Source organism: Equus caballus, chromosome 9 (genome assembly GCF_041296265.1).
Source record: "Equus caballus isolate H_3958 breed thoroughbred chromosome 9, TB-T2T, whole genome shotgun sequence".
In the NCBI taxonomy this organism is placed as follows: Eukaryota; Metazoa; Chordata; class Mammalia; order Perissodactyla; family Equidae; genus Equus; species Equus caballus.
Genome location: NC_091692.1, coordinates 56,356,689 through 56,380,982, shown reverse-complemented (window position 1 = coordinate 56,380,982; position 24,294 = coordinate 56,356,689). Strand labels below are relative to the sequence as shown.

General features: G+C 39.6%; 2 protein-coding genes across 31 annotated transcripts in view; both read right to left on the bottom strand.

Moving 5' to 3' along the window:
• DPY19L4 (dpy-19 like 4) overlaps window positions 1-10,742 on the bottom strand; it is a 65,396-nt gene extending 54,654 nt beyond the window's left edge. For 7 of the 14 annotated variants that reach the window (XM_014728207.3, XM_070222340.1, XM_070222339.1 and 4 more), the window contains exons 1-2: window positions 7,367-10,742; window positions 1,985-2,095 (exon numbers count right to left, since the gene is read on the bottom strand). In XM_014728207.3, the coding sequence (XP_014583693.2) occupies window positions 1,985-2,095; window positions 7,367-7,382 (127 nt within the window). In that variant the 5' untranslated portion in view covers window positions 7,383-10,742. Of the gene's footprint in view, window positions 1-1,984; window positions 2,096-5,030; window positions 5,189-6,368; window positions 6,446-7,366 lie in introns of those variants that run through there. The other 7 variants (XM_014728206.3, XM_070222348.1, XM_070222346.1 and 4 more) reach the window with 2 other exon arrangements.
• A 7,296-nt stretch (window positions 10,743-18,038) lies between these two features.
• ESRP1 (epithelial splicing regulatory protein 1) overlaps window positions 18,039-24,294 on the bottom strand; it is a 56,746-nt gene continuing 50,490 nt past the window's right edge. For all 17 annotated transcript variants that reach the window (XM_070222336.1, XM_005613206.4, XM_005613203.4 and 14 more), the window contains one exon: window positions 18,039-19,587. In XM_070222336.1, the coding sequence (XP_070078437.1) occupies window positions 19,581-19,587 (7 nt within the window). In that variant the 3' untranslated portion in view covers window positions 18,039-19,580. The remainder of the gene's footprint in view (window positions 19,588-24,294) is intronic.

Below are 24,294 nucleotides of genomic sequence, written 5' to 3'. Positions count from 1 at the left end.
CATGCTGAGGTGGCATCCCACATACCACAACCAGAAGGATCTACAACTAGAATATTCAACTATGTACTGGGGGGCTTTGGGGAAAAGAAAAAAAAAAAAAGATTGGCAATGGTGTTAGCTCAGGTGCCAATCTTAAAAAAAAAAATTAAAATTGCAACTATTCACAGGAAATAGTTTCATAAAATGTTTTGTGACTGTACAATACGGATTATTATTTTTCCAGCTTCCAAAACGTTTTCTTGCTGCTAGCCCCTGAACTAGGTCTGTAGATGACCCCAATGTGTTATCTTATTTGAGCAAACATACATAAATGGGCCCTCATCTCTCTATGGGCAGGAAGCAATTTGAGAAAGCTGTTCAGCTCCTAAAGATGGCATATTCTCCAAAGCCATCTTCAGATATGGTTTAGAAGAATATGGAAAAGGAAGGATCTCCAGAGGGTGGAGCCAAGGACCATGAACAATGAACTAGGAAGCTACTCCAAAGGCAAACAACTGGGGCCTAATCAAGAAACATTCTCTACCCCAGAGTAAGGAGACTGCATATTTATCTAGTCAGATTTCAGAATTGCTATGGACCAGTGGCTAATGTATGTCTCTCACTCTTCCTCTTTCTGAATGGAAGCATTTATTTTGGTTATCCTGTCCCTGTCCAACAATGTACAATGGGAGAGGAGGCATATGCAGAAAAAAGAGTTAGCATAGCAGGCCTGCAACTGATTTGTTAAGAAAGGCCTGCTTGCCTTTCTGCTCTTTCTTGCTCTTGGCTGGCATCTGGGAACTTGGTTTGCACGAGGGTTCCCACCATTCTCTAACTGATAAGAGTAGCTTACTGTACCTAACTTGCTTGTACAGACAATGTGGTTCATGTTGACTGCTTTCCTTTTGGGAGTCTAGAATTTTGGTATGTGGTAGGCAGAGTGCACATGACCAGCTGCCAATAAAAACCCTAAGCAGAGTCACTATAGCTTCCTTGGTAGACAAAACAACAAATGTCACAATTTGATGCTGAAGGAATAAAGCACGTCCTGTGTGAATCCACTGGGAGAGGAATCTTGGAAGCTTTGCCTAGTTTCTTGTGAACTTCAATCCACAGGCCTTTTCCCTTTGCTGATTTTTACACTGTTCACTGTAATAAATCATAGCTGTGAATACAACTATATTGTGAGACCTGCAAGTCCTTCTAGCTAATCTGAAAAGATGGGGGTGGTCTCGGGCTCCCGTGACACAGAGCAGATAACTTGTCTTTTTAGTTCATAAGTCAGAACTAAAACGATCAGAATGGATCAGAATGAGTCATAGCTATCCCTCACGTAGATAAAAAAAACCTTGGGCTTCAAGACTGATGCCATGACTGGATAAAACTGGGCATCTTCCTTGGGGTGGGGGAGGTAGCAAGTATATTTTGTCTGAGGGAGAGAAGTAAATATTTATGACCAAAAGGACAGAATGTGGTAGACTGTTATTATTATTCCCAAGTTTTGTTTCCTTTCCTATAGAAAGATTACTCATCCCTGCCCACTACCATGTGACTTACAATACTTCCCTGTAGTAAGAGTATACTTCTCCATCCCATGTGTAGATTGATTATACGCCTTGCTTTGGTCAACACGATGTGCGTACAAGTGACAGTGTGTCAATTCAGCAGAAACTTTAGGAGGCAATGCCTGATTCTGCCTGCTCTCCTGCTCTTTTCCTCTGCCACAAGAAAGCATGTCCCAAATAGGGGTTGTTGCTTTATGACACATGAAGCTACATCAGCCAACCTGTAGCCACAACATGTAATGTTAATCAGAAATAAATGTTTGTTGTAAGCCAGTGAGATTTAGGGATTTTCCTACAGCAAAACCTAATGAAAGTTGACCAATAGCACCACATACTTAATCACAAAATATGTTTACTCATTTAAAACATTAATATAAAATATATTACCTAGCATAACTATTTTTGTAGTAGCACAAAAACTCCAAATCTATCTAACTTACATTTTGGAGCTCTTTCAGGAATTGGAGTGTCATTGATTTTCTCTTCTTTGGCAGATTCTTTATTTTCCGAAGACTTTGGCTTTTTTCTTTGGCGTAGTTCTATAACTGCTCCTTAAAATATTTGAGAAGTTATTGCAGCGTGTGTACCAAATTATTCTGTCTGTATCCCAAAATGATTAACTTTTATTATACTAAGACAAAAGTAACATGGAGACCAATTAGTACCAAAGATAATTTTTTCATAATTATTTTAGCACTTCCTACAAAACTGTCTTTCCTACAGACAAAGACAATATAGGCTAAACCTCCAACCAGTGCTTTCAGAGTCCTACTGATAAACCAACGAGCTCTTCTCCTGAGACAATGTTATTTTCAAACTATCCCAAAATAAGTAAACTCTTTTCCAGAATTATCGGGGGACAAAGTATTATTTAATAAATTAGCTTATTATCTTCATTACCTGAGAATATCATATGTATCATTCATGGATTAACAATTTTTTAAAAATCACAATATAATAAAATACATTAGTCATAAAACTATACTTCAGTTTTTTAATAATCCTGAAAGTTCTGTAGAATTTCACAATGCCATGGTATCATTACCGTTCAACAATCATAGATTTACATATTAGAAGATAAGCTGAATCTATAAATATCCCTATATTTGGGAAGCTCTCAGAAAATTCCCCAATATTAGATACCCTTTCTATATCCGATAAAAAAAATGTAATACAGAAAGTACCTCAATACAAGTAAACTAAATTCCAAATTAAATAGGAATTTACTATATTCAACTTAACTACTTTTCCTCTCTAGAATTAATTATCTTATGGGGTAGACTATGACTGTCATGCAGGTACACAATGTCCTGTCAAGTTTATAAGGTGGTACAAGAATTTATCTCCTCCTTACAGAAGCAGAGGAGAGATTTTTTCTTTTCTCTTAGTAATGACTTTAGTCTATGAAATATCAGCCTAAAAAGAAGAGTCAAAAGAGGAGAAGGGAATCAGCTACTGTTACTGATGATCAAATGGATGGTTCTCTAACTTTACTGTGCAAAATGAATACAATAAATATTTTTAAATAGCTTGAAAGGAAATTCATGCTTGCAAAAATATTTTTAAACGCTGGCCTAGTGAGAATAAAACTACTGTACGTTTAGTGGATTCAGTCTGACTAGCCTAATTTTTAACCATTTCTATACTATCATTTATTTCATAGTCATGTTAACTAGTGAAGCCAAAGAATACATTAGAAAATGACGTTGTTATTAGAAAAGCCATACTGTAGATTTTAAGTATTTTTGCATGCAAATCTGGGTCAACTAATAAATATTATTATATTCTTTCTTCATGATGCTCTTTTAATTTTCCCCTGCTATGGGTTAAAGAAAAAATTAGAAGCTGTCAACAAGAACGAAGATTTATGTAAAGCCAAATAAAGTCTTCAGATACAAGTTATTATTTTTAATTTTATTAAAAAAGAACACAAACAAAAAAATATAACCACAAGAAGAGTACTTAATAGTTACACATGCGGGGCTGGCCCCGTGGCCGAGTGGTTAAGTTTCCACGATCCCCTTCAGTGGCCCAGGGTTTCACCAGTTGGGATCCTGAGCACGGACATGGCACTCCTCATCAGGCCATGCTGAGGAGGCATCCCACACACCACAACTAGAAGGACCCACAACTGAAAATACACAACTATGTACCAGGGGTCTTTGGGGAGACAAAGGAAAAATAAAATCTTAAAAAAAAAAAATAGTTACACATGCATGATTAAACATGAATAGAATTGGATTTTTGAAAAAAATGACTTGGGGGTCCAGCCTGGTGGGCAGCGGTTAAGTGCGCACGTTCGGCTTCTCGGTGGCCCGGGGTTCGCCAGTTCGGATCCCAGGTGCGGACATGGCACCGCTTGGCACGCCATGCTGTGGTAGGCGTCCCACGTATAAAGTAGAGGAAGATGAGCACGATGTTAGCTCAGGGCCAGCCTTCCTCAGCAAAAAGAGGAGGACTGGCAGTAGTTAGCTCAGGGCTAATCTTCCTCAAAAAAAAAAAAAAGAAAAGAATGACTTGGATAATTTTAGCAATCAAGTTAATAGATTTATTGAGGTAGTTAACAAATGTATGTGACCACTGGGTTAGATAGGTCTCTTTTATTAGAGTCTAAAAGCACACATTTAAGATAAAGATAAATTGGGAAGGGAATATTCACATAAAAAGTGTTCTTTATAAAAAGCTATCATTTTTCTTTTTAAAAAATTTCTTTATAAAATGAATCACTTTACAGGGACTTTAATAAAGTGTTCTCTGTGCATATAAATGGATTTTATTTATAAAAGTACAATTTACACAAAAATTTTGCACAGATCCCCAAATAATTTATGGAGTATACAAATCTTAAGTCATCTCTCAAGAATTTATATTAGCAATGACAAAGGACCATACAAATAAATAATCTATAAAGGATTTGTAATATTTTCTTGATTTTAAGATGCCACACATTTTAAGATACTATTTAATAACAGTTCTTTAGGGAAAAAAAACACTACTATATTAAATTCATACACTGAATTTAAGACATGCCCATTTCAGTGGCATTAAACTGTGGGAGCAAAAAAGTACACCTTGGGAAATACAGTATTCATTTTGGCCAATTTCTTCAATCTTGTCCCCAAAATTAGTTTTTTGCCTGTCACCAAGAAACAAAACACGGATGCAAATTTCACCTCATTTCCTTTATTGATCTTAAACTTCACAACTGATAAACAAAGTCAGGACTCTCTGTCTACGTGGATAAGCAGTGAAGGCCAAAGCGGTGGACAAGCTAGATTACTAATTTCGATAGGAAAGCTCTGGAACAGCATTCAAGTTTCTGTTTCACTATCCTATATCTTTAGCATTGTAAAGAAAAAGTCAAACTAAATGAACATAACATAGCTACAAAAATAACCTGCTATTTCAGTCTCCGGACCAGTGATCATCACATGAGATTGTTAGTCAGGCTACAAACAGGCTTGCAAATGTCCATGCAGACCATACCTAGCAATTTCCAAGTGAAGTTAATACAGCTCTTCTCAAAGTTGTCACTTCTTTCTTTGCTCTAACATTTCTTTCAGGAAGCATAAATATAAACACCCTGACCCTCCATAGCATCAAGGAAGACCTTTTTAGAAGACGAGATTCCCAAAGAGTATTTACTTAGAGAAAAAGTGAGACAAAGAGGATCCAAGTGGAAATGTGAATGATAAGCAAAAAGGGATACAGAGAACATCAGGATACAAGTAAAATAGACTATTCAGTCTCATTTTAATACACTGAATACAAGATAGCATGTGTTTTGAAAAAAAGCAGAGTGCCAAGTAAATGTAAAGCACTCAGAATAACGCCTGGCACACAGACATGCTTGCTACAAATATCATTACTAGCATCAGCATCATGATGAGAACTGACTCATTCACTGTTGACTATTATATCCCAGTATCTAACACAGGAAGCTCCCAAATGTTTATGGAATTAAAAAATTTGTTTGGGCCAGCCCTGTGGCCTAATGCTTAAGTTTGGCACACTCTGCTTCAGCAGCCCAGCTCAGTTCCCAGATGTGGATCTACACCACCTGTCAACAGCCATGCTGAGGTGGAGACTCACATACAAAATAGAGGAAGACTGGCACAGATGTTAGCTCAGGGAGAATCTTCTTCAAGCAAAAAAGAGGAAGACTGGCAACAGATGTTAGCTCAGGGCCAGTCCTCCTCAGCAAAAAAAAAAAAAAAAAAAAAGCATGAAACTATATTTTAACAAAACTGCAACCCATTAATTGTTCCATATAAGATATATTTCATTGCTTTGGATGATCTATAATTGTACAACCAAAAACCATTTTTCACTTTATATCACAGAAGCAAATTTCATAAAACTTTATGGTATTTTTAACTGGTTCCACATTACATCTTTTAATTGGGTGTTAACTATAATCTCCTAAAACAATTTCTCATTTTGCACTATGTATAATATTAAAGACTTTTAGCACAGTGGTATTAAATTTTTTCGTGCTTTAACTGAAGCACAAAAGTGCTCATGGAAACATACAAGCTAGCTTATCAACCTAACCCCATAGATTTGCAATTAGTCAGAAAAGGAAAAAACATCAAGCAACGTTTAAAATAATATACTACAACCAAGATAAAACCAAGGCAACAAATGGAATTACATTCTTCCTTACCAACTACAAACAGCTTTGGCTTTGAAGCCGCTTTTAGGTAGAGTGTCTCAAATTTAGATCAGTTTTAACACTGAAAACTCAAGGAAGAGGAAGCAAATATGAAGCAAGCATGAGCGCAGGGGCAGAGCAGCAAGTCACAGAGCAGCCACACTTCTTACCATTAATTTTTTTAAAATCACTTTCCACTAAATTCTTGAAAGTCTCCCTTGCATTCTTGGTTCAGTAAGGCTTAAATCTAAATAGACCACATTCACAACTCCACTCAATCAAGTAAAAAGTCATGCTTTCCACCAGAATGAAAAAATCTAACTGCTCAACCAAATGGCACCATCCTGTATTCCTGTTCCTGAAACTAGTACGGGTATCATGAAGTTACTATGCCATGAACGTTTCCTATAATACTGTATCTATCAGTAGCTAAGTTCCTCCCAACTCCCCATTTCTCTCTCATATCTACCATTTTCTATGAATAAATACTGCCGAATGAATTAATTTTCTTGGCATTGGCTCTGAAGGAGCATGGACAGGTTTCCCAGCCCACCCACTTTCACCCTCAAACACTCCTGGCCTCCTGATCCTCCAAAACTACTTACACCCCTTCGCCCAAGGCCTTCTCCCCCTAACGTTTAAGAGAACTTGGCCGTCATCAGTTTCCGCTTGTTCATCCCCTCCCAATTCACCTTACCATGTCTATCCCAAGCCCCTCTTTACACCCTGGGCGCGCGGCTCCTCTCACCTGGTGACTGTATCTGTCGGAATCCACAGACCTTTAAGGAGCGCGCTCAATGAGGGGCATCTGGTTAAAGACTATCACTTTCTAATATGCACTCAGTCCCTACACCTTCTAACCCAAACCATGTCCCCCACCCGATCAATCATCTGGTCTTAGCCCTCCCTCTCAACCCACAGCTTTTTCTCTTCCTACCCGATTTCGAACTTTAAGCTCCACCTTTGCTTCCCGCTTGGTCAATGAAACTTCGGGCTACCCACTCGGCTCCCTGTGAATTTCGCCGCAAACCTCCCCCCGCCGCCCCGCTCTTTCCCGCCCTCCGCGCGGGGCCGCAGCCACCCGCCCGGGCCTCCGGGCCCCTCGCGCCCCTGCCCCTTTCCCGAGACCTCCGGCGACAGTTGGCGCGCGAGACCGCGGGGCAATCACCTTCTTCCTCCGCCATGGTCTCCGCGGAGGCCGGGTCGCCCCTCCCGCTCCCCAGCGGCCCGGAGTCTCCTGCCCTCCGCGTTGCGGAACCCCTCCGCTGCCCCAGGCCCGTTCCTGGCCGCCGCGCCCCCACTTCCTGACCCGCCCATCTCCGGTGTCGCCGCCAACTGCGTCCCCCTGGGCGGCCGGGGAACCAGAGTGCCGGGAGCAGAGGGCGGCCGGAGCGTTTCGCTGGGGCGCCCGAGCCTGCGCAGGCAGGAGGGCGACTTGGCGTCGGTGGCGCCGCCCACGCCGGAAGTCCCCCACCAGCTCGCCTGGGGAGAGAGAGACCCGTGGGTCCCGCGGCAGGCCTGCTTCTCGCCGGTCCTTACAAGAAAGGTGGGAGCCCGACAGTGCTTTCCGGGACTTCTGTGATTCGACTCAGGGAGTCGGAGAATATCATCAGTTACACCTTCCACCTTCAGCCACTACACCCGCCTCATTTTACAGAGAGGAAACTGAGGTCCGGCGAGGTGTGAGTCACAACGCTAACCTCCCCTTCCGAACTGGAATCCAGGGCTCCGAACTCCTAGCGGTGCCTGCCGTCTCGGGGTGATTTCAGAGCGCGACAGAACACTCTGGGCTGGCACTTTGGTTTAGTGGGCCACGACCATTATGGGAAAGAAACTTGTACTTGGAACTTAGTGTTTTCAACCACCCAAACTGGTTAAACAAACACATTTGCATTTCATGAAATTATTTTAAAAGACAGTAATATTGTGACCCGTGCGGGGGGCGGGATGTATTTACATATTCCACAGCAAGGGAACATAATTTTAACTTGTTATACTGTTTGTGTCTTCACTTTTACTATATCTGGCATTCTCCAACAAATACTAGAACCTTTCCCCCAACAGCACTTAGAAGTACATTTAGGAACTGACAAATGCCCATTTTAGAGTGAGAGAAGAAAGCACAAGAACTCACTGAAGTCATGGCGTAATTACGGATGTCCCATTCTTAGCAGGGAGCAAGATTCTCCTAATAGCACCTTTATCAAGTTAGGATATTCGGGGAGAAGCTACCAATTTTCAACGCTGTGCAAAAACAGTTCCACGAACTGTTTTTAAGCCTTTGATTGCCTGTAAGTTTGTCTTGCTGTCAAACAACACCGGACTAGGAATTAGAAACACCATGGAGGGTACCAGTGAACCACAAAAGACCTGGGCCAAAGCAGAGAGAGAACAGAATGTACTGACCTTGAAAACTGCAAGATATGAGAGGGCCCATGTACATGGACAGCAGATACCAGAGTGACCTGTTTATCAGGTGAGCTGCACCTCAAGAGCTCCACCTCATGGGAGAACAACACAGTGGCCACTGAGGACAACTGTTTTCCAAGTTAAGGGTCTGGAGGTGATATCCATTCCTCCTATAGTTCCTTCATGATCACCTCAAGGTGACTGATGAACTTAATTTTATAATTTATATTTGCCTGCTCTATACAGTAGTGGAGAGAAGAAATAGCTTCTTAAAATGAAATGGACATAGAAAAGAGATATTCAATCTTTAGACAGAAATCAGTGGAATCGTGATTTTGTTCCTTAGTAGAAACATTCTTCCCTTCAACCTGTGTAAATTCATAAACAGAAACCTCTTTAAAATGGAGTCTGGAGGCCAAAAGGAGGAGCTCTGATGCCTTACCTCCATAGCAGAGCCTAGCCGGGAAGTAGGAAGATTTCCTCTTTGATGAGCCAAGAAGCTCAGCCAATAAGAGACTGTCACAACTCAGCCCATGGAAAGCCACCACACTTGGAACTCTCAATTCCTCCAATGGACTCTCTGTTTACAACAGTTCTCTCAACTTCTTCTTCCTCTCTATAAAGAGTTTCTTCTCGCCTTGCTGCTGGGGACCCAGACGTGGCTGCTTATGGTGGCAGGTCCTCAATTGTGGTTCTTTGCTGATCAGGAGGAGTAAACCCATTTCGCTAAAGAAATAACTGGCTGTCTATTTGCTTAAGGAAGACAAACCCTAAAACCTCCACATAAGGATGATAAGAGTGGATCATTCTATCCTTGAACCGGTGTAGTTTTGCATTTTGACAAACTGACCATTTTTGATTCAAAATGTGTGCTACATCCAAAAAAGAATCTAAAGTGCTTCCAGATGGTAATGCACATATCTAGTGGACACGTGGTCCTGAGACAACTTCCAGTGGTAACTCTATTAACTATTTTGCCATTGCAAACTATGGGCTTCTAGTTTCCAGACCAAAATTTGAAACGTCATTTCATTACCCTTTGCCACACCTTGACTAATCTTAAACACCTCATTTCTCAAATGGTCTTTTATTTGCAATTTACTCTCAAAGAACAAAGTGATTTTCGGCCACCTCTAAAAATTTGAGGACTGCTTCTGTAGGCAATGGATAGTTTTAGAAAGTGATATGAAATATTCTTTGTTTTAAGAAGTTAAGTCTTTAGGAAATGTAGATTAGGAAGCTATTGTAGTAAAAAATAAAGGCTTGGCTTAACGCGATGGAAAGAAAAATGTTCAAAGAGAATGGATTCAAAAGGTGCTGGAGGTAAATACTACAGAGCCTAAGGACAAATTGGATATGATAAATGATGAAGATGATTCCTGAGATTTCTTTCTTGAAATTACTCTTGTGCTTTCTATGTGCCAGGCACAACGCACTGCCAGAATATGAGAATATGAAACAAAAGCCCCTGTGGACTTACCTACTTGAAACCAAGAAAAATACAAGCGAAAGCTATGTCAAAAACATTCTTCTGTCAAATGCTTCATCCTATTAGCAGTAACAGAATAATTAGCATGAAATCTTTGTATCAGTTCAGCTTTCTATTAAAGATATGGAATTTTGTTTCATCTTTATTATGTAATGTAAAAGATGACATGAATGGATCCGTACTAAAATAGAGCTGGAGAAGCGATTTCAGAGGAATTGCCTTGCATGTCTTGTTTTCTTTGTCTCCCAAACTGGACCAAACCACCAACATTCCAAGTCAGTAAAGATAAGAATAGCTTGTTTGTAAGGACTGATAAAACTGGAGTGCTGACAATTGAATTTCTAACCAATCAATGAAGTACAAGTCTAACCTTTTGCCTGATGACCAAATCTCAAGCCAATCTATGAAGTAGAAACCTAGCCTTACCTCATCCAGCACCAATGAAATTTCCCTTAATAAAATTTACCTCATCTTCCTCCCTTTTTTCATAAAAACTCTGAGTCCCTCTCCTTTAATCAGAGCACATTTGAGTTTCTACTCAAATCTGTATCTCCCAAATTGCAGTTCTTGAGACCTCAAACTTTTTGCTTCTCTTGCAGTTTATGCCTCTTATTTGTTGACAGTAATAAAATCTTGACTATCCATTGGTTGACATCTTTATATTATTTTCAAATCTCCTTTGTGAAGTCTGAACCAAATGTGATCAGTTCATCTTCAAAAACACCAAACACCCATACCACCGTTATATCCTGGCTTGTATTTTGGTCTTGTTTTAACTCCATGCTTTCTTCTCTTTGAAAATACATTGTAGGGGCTGGCCCCATGGCCTAGTGGTTAAGTTTGGCGTGCTCCACTTTGGCAGCCCAGGTTCATGGGTTTGGATCCTGGGCACAGACCTACACCACTTGTCAGTGGCTGTGCTGTGGCGGTGACCCACATACAAAATAGAGGAAGATTGGCATAGATGTTAGCTCAGGGAAATTTTCCTCAGGAAAAAAAGAAATACATTATAGACAGTTATTTTGGGAATTAGAAATTGTTGATAATAGTATTAGCTGTAGGTGTGGCTTAGAAGACCAACCTAAGTTGTATATTTTGCACTATCCATGAGAACTGTCCTTTGAGTTGAAGTTGTTTTGTCTCAGTTTGTCACTAGTTCTCTTGTGACCATGGATCAATGTTTGGTTTTTTTTCCCTATGCCTTTTATGTAACAAGAGGAGATAACGGGGTATATTGTCAGTTCCTCCTGCAGCTGTTTCTCAAGCAGGCCACATTTGTTCCTCATTGTTTGATGCTGTACTTTGGTGCCTCGTGAATACATTTGCCCGTTATCACTCATCATAAGGGTCTGCTGTCTTTCTTTTCCACTGACTGGGAGAGCTACAATCTTACAAACCAGCAGAGTCAAACTGGGACTATATAATTCTCCCAAGTGGGATATATTAAACAATGTGTATTCTATTTAAACATTTTTAAATTGAACATATTAAACATCTTAGGATATTTTCTAAAGTACAGTTTTTTTCTAGAGTTAAAACTCCTCCAGGAAGAGATTTCTGACCAAATGGCATATGAAATAATACTCATCAATTAAGCAAAGAATTATTGTTACCAGGTGGCCTATTGTTGAGATTTTCCCAGGCAAAGCTTCTATTATATTTTATTTATTAATCTTTTTGTTGAGGAAGAGTAGCCCTGTGCTAACATCTGTTGCTAATCTTCCTCTTTTTCTTTTTTTTGCTTGAGAAAGATCAGCCCAGAGCCAACAGCTGTGCCAATCTTCCTCCACTTTATATTTGGGTTGCTGCCACAGCATGGCTAACAAGTGGTGTAGGTCTGCACCAAAGATCTGAACCAGTGAACCTAAGCTGCCAAAGTGGAGCATGCCAAACTTAACCACTATGCCATGGGACTGGCCCCAAAGCTTCTATTTTAGTAGACAAAGTTTGCCAACTTTGTACCAAGATTTCTTCCTCTCTTCTTTCAGATAGTAAGCCCTCTAAATATTTGTGAAATTGAGTTGAATTGAATTATATTAGAGTTGCCAGATAAAATACGGGACATTTAGCATATGTCCCATTCAATATTTGGGCCATACTTAAACCAAAATTATTTGTAGGGGCTGGCCCCGTGGCCGAGTGGTTAAGTTCGCGTGCTCCACTGCAGGCGGCCCAGTGTTTCGTTGGTTCGAATCCTGGGCGAGGACATGGCACTGCTCATCAAACCACGCTGAGGTGGCGTCCCACATGCCACAACTAGAAGGACCCACAACGAAGAATATACAGCTATGTACCTGGGGGCTTTGGGGAGAAAAAGGAAAAAAATAAAATCTTTAAAACAAAAATTATTTGTTGTTTATCTGAAATTCCCATTTGATTGAGTATGCTGTTTTTGGTTTGGTTTGGTTTTTTATTTGTTTTTACTAACTCTGTCAATCCTATTTATGACTTGAGACTGCCCTATTAGAAGCCATCTATCATCGATTACTCTCAAGCTTTCTGGGCACATGTAAATAACAAATTGAATTCTTTCTTCTAATAGAGTGAAGGCAGTTAGATAGCACACGGCCTCTGAGTACCTCAGTTGCATTAATTCAGAAAAGCAGCTGCCATTCCTAAAGTCCTGATGCATGAACTTGCTTCTGCTATTTTCCCACCCTGCAAAAGGCTCGGTCAAGACCTTGGCGGGTCTAGTGCAGTCTGGAGCTGCTTCTGAACAGTTTCTCAGTCGACCAGCCAGTGAAGATGACTTACCAGGCATATTTAGACCTGCCATGTTGAGGACTAACCCCACTTCCAAATTCTAGGTATCTTAAAACCAAAAGAGCACAATGATTTTTTGGGAAAAAAATGTTTCCCACCAAAAGTATGGCTTACCACCGTAATAATTTAGGTGTAACAGGGAAATTGCCACGACACTTTTTATCTTTTTATACAGTAAAAAAAAAAAATTCACCAATTATGACGTAATTTTAAAATCGTTTTGGAATCCTGGATAACCACTCTGGCTGAGAATAGGACCCTGAATAGCCAGTACTAGTACGTGTCCAGTAGATGGCAGAAGCAGCCGATATCATCCTATTTAGGTAAATTTCATACCAAACTCTCTTTGGATGAATTGAATTTTTACTTCAATGTAAAAAGCATACCATTAATAACTGGATTAATACTAACATTTTAAACTTTTTTTTTAAATGGTGCTAAAGAAAAACAGTTTTTGCTGTTTAGCAACATTTGAATTCATAAAAATTCTTAAAAGAAAACTATACAGGGGCTGGCCCCGTGGCCGAGTGGTTAAGTTCTCGCACTCTGCTGCAGGCGGCCCAGTGTTTCATTGGTTCGAATCCTGGGCACGGACTTGGCACCGCTCATCACTCATCAAACCACGCTGAGGCGGTGTCCCACATGCCACAACTAGAAGGACCCACAACGAAGAATATACAAGTATGTACCAGGGGGCTTTGGGGATAAAAAGGAAAAAAGAAAGAGAAAACTATATAGAATCACATTAGTTTTCCCTGCAGGAATGACCATAAATTTATTTGTTCAACAAATATTTATTGTGTATATCCCAAGCACTGGCTAGCTTCTAAGGATCCAGTGGGAAAGAAGACATACACTGCTGTGATGGAAGTTATAGCCAATTACAGGGAGATCTCACTGAGTCTAGTGAGTCAGAAAAGCTCTTCCACAGAAAATAAGATTTCTGAGTAGCAGTTAAGCAGTGAAGAGAGGAATAACAGAAAAAAAGTTATTTCAGGCAGAAGAAACAAAGACTAAAGCCCATCACTCCTGCAAAAAACTAGAAAATGTACAATAAAGAGTAGAACATGAAAGGGAGAGTGCCTTGAAAGAAGCTCAAGAGGTAGGCAGGAGTCAGCTCATGCAATATCATGCAGTCATACAGGTGTTTCCTGTAGCAAATGGGAACCTTTAAGAACCCATAATCACATTGTGTTCTTATCACACATACACAAAGAAGCAAAGAGGGCAGGAGGAAATTTGGGGAGGTGATGGATGTTTGTGGCATTGATGGTGGTGATGGTTTCACTGGTGTAGACTTACCTCCAAACTCATCAAGCTGTACACATTAAATATGTACACCTTTTTGTATTTCACGCATACCTCAAAAGAGGTTTTAAAAAAAAAACACGTAATCAGATGTGGTTTTTTTTTTAAAGATTTTATTTTTTCCTTTTTCTCCCCAAAGCTCCCCGGTACATAGTTGTATATTCTTCGTTGTGGGTCCTTCTAGTTGTGGCATGCGGGACACTGCCTCAGCATGGCTTGATGAGCAGTGCCATGTCCTCGCCCAGGATTCAAACCAACGAAGCACTGGGCCGCCTGCAGCGGAGCGCGCTAACTTAACCACTTGGCCACGGGGCCAGCCCCATCAGATGTGTTTTTAAAAGGTTTTTTTTTTTTTTTTAAGAAAAAAGCATTCTGTGCAAATCAAAACTACATTGAGATATTACCTTACACCTGTTAGAATGGCTATAATCGCCAAGACAAAAAATAACAAACATTGGAGAGGATGTGAAGGAAAGGGAACCCTCATACACTGCTGGTGGGAATGCAAACTGGTGCAGCCTCTATGGAAAACAGTATGGAGATTTTTCAAAAATTTAAAAGTAGAAATACCTTATGACCCAGCTATCCCACTACTGGGTATTTATCCAAACAACTAGAAATCAACAATTCAGAGACACATGCACCCCTATGTTCATTGCAGCACTATTCACAACAGCCAAGACATGGAAGCAACCCAGGTGCCCATGGACTGATGAGTGGATAAAGAAGATGTGGTATACAAATACAATGGAATACTACTCAGCCATAAAAAAGACAAAATTGTCCCATTTGCAACAACATGGATGGCCCTTAAGGGTATTATATTAAGTGAAATAAGCCAGACAGAGAAAGACAAACACCGTATGATTTCACTCATATGTGGAAGATAAACAAACACATGGACAAAGAGAACAGATTAATGGTTACCAGAGAGGAAAGGGGTTGGGGGGTGGGCATAACAGGTAAAGGGGCACAGATTTGGTGACAAATAATAATGTACAACTGAAATTTCACAATCTTACAAACTATTATGATCTCAATTTAAAAAAACTTTTAAAGACTTTCTTTTAAAGATTTTTCTTTTTCCTTTTTCTCACCAAAGCGCCCTGGCACATAGTTGTGTATTTTTACTTGTGAGTCCTTCTAGCTGTGGCACGTGGGAAGCCACCTCAGCATGGCTTGATGAGCAGTGCCATGTCCGCGCCCAGGATCAGAACCAGCAAAACCCTGGGCCGCCGCAGCGGAGCACGCAGACTTAACCACTCGGCCACGAGCTGCCCCAAAAAAGGCTTTCTTAACCTTAACACCCAGCAGTATATGCTGCTGCTTCCTGAAGTAAAAAGAACGCAAGGAGCAGCAGGTTTTTGGACACAGAAAGCTAAGTTCTATTTTAAGCGTGTTGAATTTGAAATGTCTAGAGAGAAGTCCTAATGGAAATGTCTGTTATATTGTTGGGTAAAGATGTCTGTAGCTCCACAGAGGGGTGTGGGAGTAAATGACTGAGTTTGCCCGGAGAACGAATAGATGGAGAAGGCACCTGAGGAAGTAACCATGAGAAACACCATCAGGTAGGGGAAGATGAATCACAAAGGAGGCTGGGAACCAGAACAAGCTGAGAATTCCACATTGATTTTTTTAAATGTGTTTCTAGTGTTTAACTCTACTATCACACGGGTTTCAGTTATAAAACACAAATTTGAGTCTGTAACCAGCAACTTTGCTACCCATTTAGCAACATTCACTTTTATATTTACATTTTTTTTTATTTTTGAGGAAGATTAGCCCTGAGCTAACTACTGCCAGTCTTCCTCTTTTTGCTGAGGAAGCCTGGCCCTGAGCTAACATCCCTGCCCATCTTCCTCTACTTTATATGTGGGACACCTGCACAGCATGGCATGCCAAGTGGTGCCATGTCCGCACCCAGGATCTGAACGGGCAAACCCTGGGCCGCCAAGAAGTGGAATATGGGAACTTAATTGCTGCGCCACTGGGCCAGCCCCTCAACATTCACTTTTAGAACAGCAATAATATGCAGCTGCTGAATAATTCAGCTGCTGAATTAATGGCACACTGACAATAGGGTAAAAAGGCAGGAACACTATGAAGTCCCACTCTGTGACAATGTAAACAATGAACTACATTTGTGCAATGCAAAGAAAAGAACCACAGCAGATAAAGCAACTATGAGAACACTAATCACATCAACTGGTCTCTTATTTTATCTTCCAGATCCCTTCCTTTACTTTGTGCAACCACGAGCAGCTTTTACTTAACCTATGTTTCAGTTTCCTACTCTATAGAATAATAGTAGTACCTACTGTAATAGGTTGTTGTGAAGATTCATTTAACCAATACAATGCTTATTATTGTTGGGCATACATGATCTCAGCGGTTGTTTTGTTGTAGCTAGAGCTCCATTTTTAACTTGACCCAAAGAATTTGCTTCAAAATAATTCAACAGGGGGGAAAGTGGGAAGAAACATAAAGCAAAATTGGCCTGGAGTTCATAATTGTTGAAACTTGGTTCATTATATTACTCTATCTACTTTTTATAAATTCTCCCCAAAGCCCCCCAGTACATAGTTGTTTACTCTAGTTTTAAATGCCCCTCGTTGTCCCATGTGGGATGCCACCCCAGCGTGGCCTGATGAGCAGTGCCATGTCGGCACCTGGGATCTGAACCCACGAAACCCCAGGCCACTGAAGAGGAGTGCACGGGGCCAGCCCCCTCTATAAGTTTTTAAAAGACTTTTTTTCCCCCCAAAGAGCTGGAGAAAGCAGGGAGAACAGAAATTATGTTATTAACTATAAACCTAAGAGATGGGCTTTTTAAGATCTTTTGTGTATTTTGGTCCTCTTTACTCTTTCTCCCTTTTTACCCCCCTCAGCCTTACTCAATTCCACATCCTCCTAACTACCCATTTTCTTTTCTGCCAGGAGGAGAGCAGCTACACGGGGTACTATTTCAGGGAGGTAAATAGGGAAACCAGTTTAGCCCAGGCAACTCTGTTTTTGCTGAAGGCAGGGATGAGCCTGGGCAACATCAAATGCCTGCCAGAGACATCAAAGCAAAGAGGACCATGGTCAGAATCTCTGCTTGCTTAGAGAACTCTGCTGCCTCCTTGCAGATAATGGCCAGAGAAACCCAAAGCTGAAGTACAAACCTGAAAGCAGTTGCTCCATTTTTGTAAATGATATTGGTAAGGACTAGGACTGAAAAACCTCCCCAGGTGAACTAAACTTCAATGAATGCTTAACAAGGGCATATTCAGTCGACAGAATTTGCTAGAAATGAGGGAAATAGAGATATACTTCCTGCCCTTGAGGTTATATTCTAAATTTGGAATTGATACACTTGAGCTCTATAACAAGAGTATATAGGTCAAGTGATACTGACAATAAATATAGCTCTGAAATGGTAGAAGTTAAGCAAGACTTAACGATGGCCCTAAGGAATGGATAGAATTTTGATTAGAGAATATTGGAAAACTTGGTATCAGCAAAGACAGAGTAATCAGAATAGAGGAGGAGCGTATGGGATACAGAAACACGCAAGTTGTAGATCTTATTAGATTTACGTGGCTTAAATTTTCCAAACTGTCAAGCAAATAGAACTCCAGTAATAAGATGCAAGGACAAATATTAATATCTATGACTACCATAATTGTTAAGAGTTTCAAAATCAAAGTCAATGATTTATGCTCTAAGGATAGTTGTGTGAACTGGTCTCTGGAGCACGTTTATCATTGATAGCTTTTACAAATACCTATGGAAAGCTTAGGAAAAACCTTACCACCTACGGAAAAGATGGCTTACCACACCCTTCCACCATTACCACAACTTCTCCTACTAACAAAAAAGAACGCAAACATTGAGGTTAAACAGGTGAGTTTTATTATCAAATGTAACAATTCTACAAAAACTCAGTAGTACTGCAGCAAGTCTTACTGCCTATCGTAAAGTCTTTCAGAGCTTTGGTCAGACAGCATTTTAAGGCATCAAGTATAAAGAACTTTTTTCTGATCTTAAGTGCCAGTTATAACCAATTTCCACACACAATAGTTTTTGTTTTATTTTTATTTTTCCTACTGTAGTTGAAGGGCCATTGCTGGTCAGCTGAAGAGGGAATGTTTGGGTCTCCATTCAAGGTGTTAATGAAAGTAATGTAAAGTAAATAAAAATAGCAGCCACATAAATCTGCATGGCATTGCATCCAAGCAAAGGACAATGAGTAACTTAAAGAAACATGTGCACTTAGTTGATCAAATCCTGTTTTCCTCTTTGGAGTTACATGAGGCAGCAGTACTAGCTAGCTAGTGTCTAATATTGCACTTTCATAGCATAAACACAGCTAAACACATAGTGCTAAACACTGACAGCAACAGTACCTGCTCTAATCACATCAGTGTTTACTTCTCAGTCTAGCATGCTGAGTATAATCCTATGCTTTTAAAAGTTTTAATTATTTGACAGTTAAGGCATTAGAGAAAAAGGTTTAAGGTTATCTTAATATATACAAGCATTTACTTCAGTTCAGTTAGTATATTGCTTTCTAGAATACACTGTTCAAATAGTCTGATTTTTGTGATATTAAAAACTATGGAATTTCTCTTATTAAAGTCCAAACCATCGATAATAGGAAAAGTACAATATAAAATAATACACATGAAGCCACAATATTCACTTATGTTCAAACTAGAAATTACTAACTACATGTAGCTGCTTCATTTTTGGTTTTGCATTTTGGCCCCTAATTCATTCTTATTTACAAGTGGTACCTGCTGAGAAGAAAGATCCAATTTCTTAACTATGTATGTTTTGTAATGGGTGTGCTATTTCTTCTACTTAATCCCAAGGTGTTTTAAGAAACATTTATTGATTTTTGACTATAAGACATCATGATGGCCAAGAGACTGGGAAAATATTAGTTTTATTTCTTTTAAGTTTGTGATTTAAGTTTTCCAAGACCCTATTCTTGAATTATTTAGTAAGAGGGCATGACTGTGCAGAAGATAGGGAGATGGAGAGAGAAGAGTGGGAACACACAAAAGTGAAGTTTCCATTACAGAGTTCCTCGTGGAGACGGCGGACATTGGTGGAGTATTCTTTTTTTTCCAAGACTTAAAACTTAGGAAACACCTATGATGCCATGTTAGCTGGAAGTAATGGAGATATCCGATTTCAAATTCACATTTTAAATGCCTATTTGCAATCAGCAAGGAGCCAGTCATACTGCTTGCTATAAGGATTTGGCTTCACTGGCTCAAATTTTTCACTCCACCAAAAGATAGAGCATAGGCCCACTGTCCAATCATGTTTGCTAAAAATACTGCAGCCTGAGTGTAGACAAACTTCCTCTGAAGTTGCCAGAAGCTGTCTTACATCTGATGGTTTCAGGATCACCATACATCTTTCAAACACTGAAAAAAATGAATAAAAGGAAATATTATAGTCTCTAAATTTTTCAATTCTTAGCAACCATTAAAAAAATTATTTTGAATTCCTAAAGGTCTAAAAAAGCCTTAAAGTAGTCCAAATCTTTATTTTACAGAGATATAGTTTGCATTTACATGCCAAATACTCAGGGAGTACAGTGCTGCTGAGTGAAGTTTATGTGATAATTGGCATTTCCATAACTCCCTACCCTTTGCATTATCATGTGTGGAATAATGTGTATGTTTTCACCTCCCCACTTGACTCCTTTGTGGAGACTATTTTATTCATTCCTTAGTCTGGGCCCCCAACTTATCACAGCATTCTTCTGATATCAGAGGCTCAATATCATTTTAAAAATAAAACCATTAAGACAAACTTTAAAAATTAAATTCTAATACATGAAATTTCAAACAAAAATATTTGAATCAATAAGCAGCACTGGGGAATGACATGACAGCAAACATGACAGTGACTAGTTGATAAGCAACCTTTATGTGGATTATTTCATCCTCCTGACCACCCCATTACTATGTTATCCCCATTTTACAGATGTGGGAACTGAGGCACAGAGCAATTAAGCCAATAATTGGCAGATCCAGAATTTGAATGCAGATTGATTCCACTGTGCTATTTCACTTATATACCAAAATCTTTAAAATGAAAACTTTAACTAGACATTGTGCATACTTTCACATGTAAATGAAAAACAGAAATAAAGATAGAAATGAAAACAGCTTTTGAGATTCAGTCTTGTTCATATGACCAGTTTGAAATTGTGGTAAAGATTAGATTTGCTTTAATGACAGATTCTAAAATTGGTACAAATTTAGAATCAGGTATTTAAAAAAGAGAAATATTTGTTAGAATTCATTTTTGAAATGCAGTTTACAAAGTGACCATAATTTAACACAACTTAAAATACTGTGTGCTGAAAGCTTCTCCTTGGATACTAAATACAGATAAGAAAATCTCTATCAATGACCCAACAACACTATTGCCCCAAATGAATTACTGTTATTTTGGCAATAGCACCTGAATTTTCCTTAAATAACTGCCCCCTCACCCAGTCTCAAGGCCATAAAGAGGTAACTTTATCACTGAACCCAATAAGTGACCTAGACATTGCTAATTAGAGCTCTGTATGTCCCTGGCCATAGTGGTTTCAGAGATAGACTTAAGCCAGGCCAGTGAAACTCAATTCCTGCCTTGCTTCTGGACTTAAAATGGAAGGGTATAAGCCAAGAGTTGCTGGGGGCATGTCATGGAGAGAGTCCGGCTGAGAGTGAGCCCTTGGATCCAGCCAAATCAGTCAACCCTGGTCCTGTCTGTTATCAGAGTCAATGAAATGCCACCTTTCCCATTCCCAGCCCATATTATTATTTATTATTCCAGTAGGCAACCACTGTAGATGCTGAAAATTATACCTTCATATTCTGTAAAAATGTGGGAAAGGATGGAAGAAATTAAAAGTTTAACCTGCTTTTCAATTTGAGTGTATCCAACGGAGTCTTAGTGTTTAGCAGTTAAAACTGCAGACTCCTAGCTGCTAGCTAAAAAAACCCAAACAAACCTAGGATAAGGAGAAAATGTTTCCTATTCTTTACCTGCAGAAAAGTAAACACTATTATGCAAAGACAATTTTGAAGTTACGACTGCAATCGTTCATGACTCTTTCCTTTCTAGTAAGATCTGCGTTAAAATATATAGTTTTATTTTGCACTAAACTGTCATGAAAAGTAGTACATACACAAAAGTCTTATAAGATGTCTAGATTTCACCAACCGGTGTTATGGCCTATGTGATGAATCTAAACCCTTAAAAAGGCTGCAACTCTGAATGGTTGTAATATTTTATTTCCTTATAGTAATTTTGACATCTCTTTTCTGAAAAGTATAATCATTTGTGAGATTTCTTAAGAAGAGGAACAGTTTCTTCTTCCTTATATAAAAGATAAAATAAAACCCGTAACTCAGATTCTTCAATCAAAGAAAGTTTGACGGCCTTTTGGTTATTTAAATCAATACCATCAGCATTCATTTAGCTGTTCTTGCCCACTATTATAAATATTAGCTGGAAGAGGAAGAGAGAGAAATTTTGTCTAATTTTGAAAGCTGTTTATTCTCCAAAAGATACCTTGAATTACAGGGGCAGTGGTTTTGTAATGATTATTGCAATCACCACAACAAAATAGTTATTTGTGTGTGTGCGTGTGTATATATATCTTTATAGCTCATAAAACTGCTTTATACTCACTAATCCACCTGAATCTCACCCCCTAAAAATGTTAAGTCACATATGTAGAAGTGATTTTATGGCCATTTTATAGAGCAGGAAAATGTCATCTTAAAGACATGCCTTCTCCATACGTCTGAAAATAGTCATATCCAAGCACTTGTGGACAGATTTAAATTTATGAGCTGACCCTGCCCATTTAAGACCCTAGGAGTACAAGACTTTGAGCTTTAAAAAACAACAGTAACGGCAAAAAGCAACAAAAGCTGGGGAAAAACAAACAAATTCTCGCCATCTGAGGAGGCATTTTTTCCAGTCAGCCATCAAACCTCCTTCCCTGGAGGGCCCCTTGGGCACCTTCAATGGCTTGTGAGCTCTCTGTCAGGGGTCTTATATGACAAAAGAGGCATGTCTACAGTAATTCCTGCGGGCAGTCAACAAATGTCAGTGAGGTTGAGAGGACAAGACTACACGAGCAGACAGAAGAGTATGCCTTCTTTACCTTATCATGGGCTTTGGCTACCTTTATCTGATTCTATAACCAGCGACAACATCATTCTTTCATTCAGTTTTTAGAGCACTATATTAGTTTCCTATGGCTGCTGTAACAAATTACTACAAATTTGGTGACTAACAACAACAGAAATTTATTCTCTTATGATTCTGGAGGCCAGAAGTCAAAAATCAAGGTGTCAGCCAGGCTGTACACTCTCTGGTGGCTCTAGGGAACAATCTGTTCTTTGCCTCTTCCAGCTCCTGGTGGCTGCAGGTGTTCCTTGGTTTGTGTCCGCATCACGCCAATCTCTGCCTCCATGGTCACACTGCCTCCTCCTCTCCTATACATGTCTGTCTGATCCCCCTCTGCCTCTCTACAATCACATTTAGGGTCTACCCAGATAATCCAGGATACACTCCTCCTCTCAAGATCCTTAATTTACATCTTTTGCTAGGTAAGATAATAGTCACAGGTCCCAGGGATTAGGATGTGGACATATATTGGGGGCCACCATTCAGCCCACTACAAGAACTTACTCTGCCATGCTCTTATTTGGTCATCAGAAAAGACCACCAAGACCGAAGCTAGAAGTTACAGTCTTTTGGTCAGCTTGGTCATTAGCTATATTACTCTGTGAAAGTTGTCTAACCTCTCCAGCTTTCATTTCCTCATCTGTCAAATGAAGCCATGGGTGCCCACCCAGATGCCTCACAGGGCTCTGGTGAGACTCAAATGAGACTGTAGATATAAAAGTGCTTTAAGAGCACAAGCTGCTCTATGGGTGTAAAAGATGACTGGTGATGATGAATTTGGTATCAATATGGCTGAGGAGAAAACTGTATCAACATATAGTCACAACATAAGGTTAAGGGGAAAGAAACAAGGTCCAACATTGTATGAGGGCATACAAAAAAAGAAGCTGAAAGGAAATAGTCATTGTGGTTATTTCTGGATAGTGGGATTATTAGTGATTTCTTTGTACCTGTCTATATGTTCCAAATTCTTTACAATGAGCACACAATACTTTTATGATCCTTACTTCCTAGGGTTGTTGCGATAATTAAATAACTTATGCCAAATATTTCACACAGTACTCAATGTGAATTTTTAAAAATTCTCAATATAAAGGTAGATTAATCTGATGTTATTAGAATAAGAAAATGCAATCACCAGGATTTTAACAAAGTACCTGATTTGTTATTCTAGCATGACCCCAAATATATAAACATAAGATAGAATTAGAGGTATCGAGCAATGGTTATATTCAATTTAGGACATTTCTAATGAAATGACAAAAGGGTACATTTCTAGTCATTTCTTATTCAATATACTCATTTTACAATATAGATAGTATGCTTATCAAATTCATAGACATCATTAAGGGGTTGAATAAAGGACATTTGGAAAGACAAAGTGTGGACTATAAAGAACACCAACAGGCTAAAACAATGTGCTCTCACCACTATGAACTAAAGAAGAAAAGACTCGATTCCCACTGCAAAGTGTCTGGACAAGATGCTCTCTGCTAGTACCAAGATATCTTTTTTTTTTTTTTGAGGAAGATTAGCCCTGAGCTAACTGCTGCCAATCCTCCTCTCTTTGCTGAGGAAGACTGGCTCTGAGCTAACATCCGTACCCATCTTCCTCTACTTTAAACACAGCATGGTGTGCCAAGCAGTGCCATGTCCTCACCAAGGATCCGAACCAGTGAACCACGGGCCACCAAAGCGGAACGTGTGTACTTAACCGCTGCGCCACTGGGCCAGCCCCATACCAAGATATCTTGAAACCTCACTGAAAATGGCAGAGAATCATCGCTTCCAATCCAGACCTGGGGTTTCTACATCTTCAGAATGAGAGGCTAAGACACCAATTGCCATTTCTCAAGGACAACACTTTACTTAGCAACCCTGTATCCAATTTAGAAACCCATATGGTTGAAGCCCACAGGCTCCTCAGCCAT